This window comes from Octopus bimaculoides, chromosome 6 (assembly GCF_001194135.2).
Source record: "Octopus bimaculoides isolate UCB-OBI-ISO-001 chromosome 6, ASM119413v2, whole genome shotgun sequence".
NCBI classification, from domain to species: domain Eukaryota; kingdom Metazoa; phylum Mollusca; class Cephalopoda; order Octopoda; family Octopodidae; genus Octopus; species Octopus bimaculoides.
In genome coordinates this window covers 108,027,121-108,029,516 of record NC_068986.1, presented here as the reverse complement: position 1 = coordinate 108,029,516, position 2,396 = coordinate 108,027,121, and the positions used below count along the sequence as shown (strand labels likewise).

The 2,396-nt window shown below is 40.2% G+C and overlaps 1 protein-coding gene across 1 annotated transcript in view; it reads left to right on the top strand.

Annotated features, from left to right (window-relative positions):
* Positions 1-2,390, top strand: part of LOC106867988 (gametogenetin-binding protein 2-like) — an 89,645-nt gene extending 87,255 nt beyond the window's left edge. Inside the window, exon 12 of the mRNA XM_014913073.2 lies at positions 2,167-2,390. Within this exon, the coding sequence (XP_014768559.1) occupies positions 2,167-2,328 (162 nt within the window). The 3' untranslated portion in view covers positions 2,329-2,390. The remainder of the gene's footprint in view (positions 1-2,166) is intronic.
* The last annotated feature ends 6 nt before the right edge of the window (positions 2,391-2,396 follow it).

The following is a 2,396-nucleotide window of genomic DNA, read 5'->3' as shown; positions in this document are numbered from 1 at the left end:
ACTGGTACTTCTTAATTTAAAACCAGGTGTGTTCAAAATAAAAATTTTAGCAATGAACCAATTAAGTGAGTCTACATGAAACGAGGGGTCCATGTAGGAGTGTGCAAGAGAAAATGTAACACTATGCGAGGTTTGTAAAAAAAAAAAAAGTCTGGGAATTTTGAAGTCATCGCAACCAACTAAATAACATTTATGTGTTTAGAATGTCTTGCTATTCACCATCCACGAATTTGTTGTAGACAGGAGTTTGTTTTTAGCAATGTTTATAATCAGAAAGAGATTTTGAGCGAATGTGTCATTTGAGGATGATATGTGGGTGTGTCCCTAAAACTGTCTACAATTTAGTTACTGGTTAGAAGGAGCCAAGTCTAGCCTTCTCATCAAAAATGTAAGATTAAATTTTCTTACGTAGGCACAAAGTCAGAAATGCTGGAGGCGAGAAGAGGAAATTGTATCATCCTCAGTATTTGATTTCTACTACATTTTATTGATCCCAACAGGATGAAATGCAAAGTTGATGAAGACAGCATTTGAACTCTTTAATGACAAATAATGTATGTCTGCTGTCTGTTCTATGGTTACCCAGCCATATTACATTATATTCGTCACGTGGAAGGTAAACTAACATTGTGGGACATGTTGAAAGGGTGTGATGGACTAAAAAGCTTGAGGAGAACAGTTTGCTGCATCTGTTCCACGACATCTGTGGAATAATGTTCACAAGTCATTAGTCACCTTTAAAGAGTAGATCAACAACCTGGAAGATTTATAAAGTGAACTCCTCATGAAATATATTATTTATGTTTATGCCAGTGCTGCCTGATTGGCCCCCTCCATGCCTGTGGCACGTAAAAGCACCCACTACATTCTTGGAATGGTTGGCATTAAGAAGGGCATCCAGCTGTAGAAACCTTGCCAGATCAGATTGGAGCCTGGTGCAGCCTCCCGGCTTGCCAGTTCTCAGTGAAACCATCCAACCCATGCCAGCATGAAAAGCGGACATTAAATGATAATGATGATGTTTACAATGGCTGTGAGCTGGCAGAATGGCTAGCATGCTGGGCAGAATGCTTAGCAGTATTTCGTCCATCCTTACATTCTGAGTTCAAATTCCATTGAGGTCAACTTTGTCTTTCATCCTTTCAGAGTTGATAAAATAAGTACCAGTTGAGCACTGGGGATCAGTGTAATTGACTTAACTGTTCCTGGGTAAGAGAATAAAAAAACTGCTTCTCTCTGCCAAGCCATGCTGAGCCAGTGTGGCAAAGTAGGCTGATCAAACCAGTATCATCTCCAGCTCAATTTCCCAACCTCCTCACCAAACTGTGGTCGGTGGAGAAAACATGCTGAGGCCTTTGTCCTAGACAATCCAATCCATGCTAACACTTATCTTCTTGTGAAAAAAAGTCTAAGGAATCGGTTTAAATGATGACTACTTCCAAGCTTAGATAAGGGAATGTCAGTGATTTCAGGATGGTCTGAGGTTTTGTAGTCTTGGAGTGTATTTAGCTTGAAGACCAGTGTAATATAAATACCTTGCTTAAGAAACTGATGACTGTTGGCACCAGGAAGGGTTCAATCCTCAATAAGTCTTGTCCAGCTCGTGCCAATGTTGAAAAAGTGGACACATAAGCAAGGATGATGATGATGATTATGATGTGTGTGGGTGTGTATCTTATCATCATTTAGGGTTCATGTTCCAGGCTGGCATGGGTTGGATGCTTTGACAGGATCCGATGGGCTCAAGGCCTGCATCATGCTCTGACAAAGTTTACTTTGACATGGTTTCCACGGCCGGATGCTCTTCCTAATGCCAACCACTTTGCAGTGTGTACTGTTTGGTTTTTCTCATTCCACCAACAGACCACCCCTGCAGCTTGAAGGTTACAAATGCATGGGAGGGCAGGAGAAGGGGAATTGGGTGAGAGAGTGATTATAATGAATGAAGTTAAGTATTAAGGGGTGGGGGTGTCCAACGATGCAAAGAGATGAAGAGCAGCAGAATGGTAATGTAGATACAGTAGACAGTAGAAGGATGTGAGTGAGAGATGTTTTGTTGTATTAATAGATAAAAATTTCTAATTAATTAAACTTAGAGCTGTAGTGAGGAGGAAGTAATCGTGTCTCGTTAGACTGTCTATCTTTTCTATTTCTGTTGTGTTTCAGTCTTCTCATTTATCAGAGGACGATGTGATTTCAGAAGAAGAGATTAAGAGATTCCGAGAGAATGAGACAACCAACCTTCGCTTGCGACAAGAACTTCGAGAGAAACTCCGTCAGCGTTTCAACCAGATGCAGTTACAGTGCAGCATTCAGACTGTGAAGTAGTTTGTATTAGCTACAACCTCTGTCTGCACTTTGTTACCTTTTTTTTTTTTTTTTTTTTTTTTTTTTTT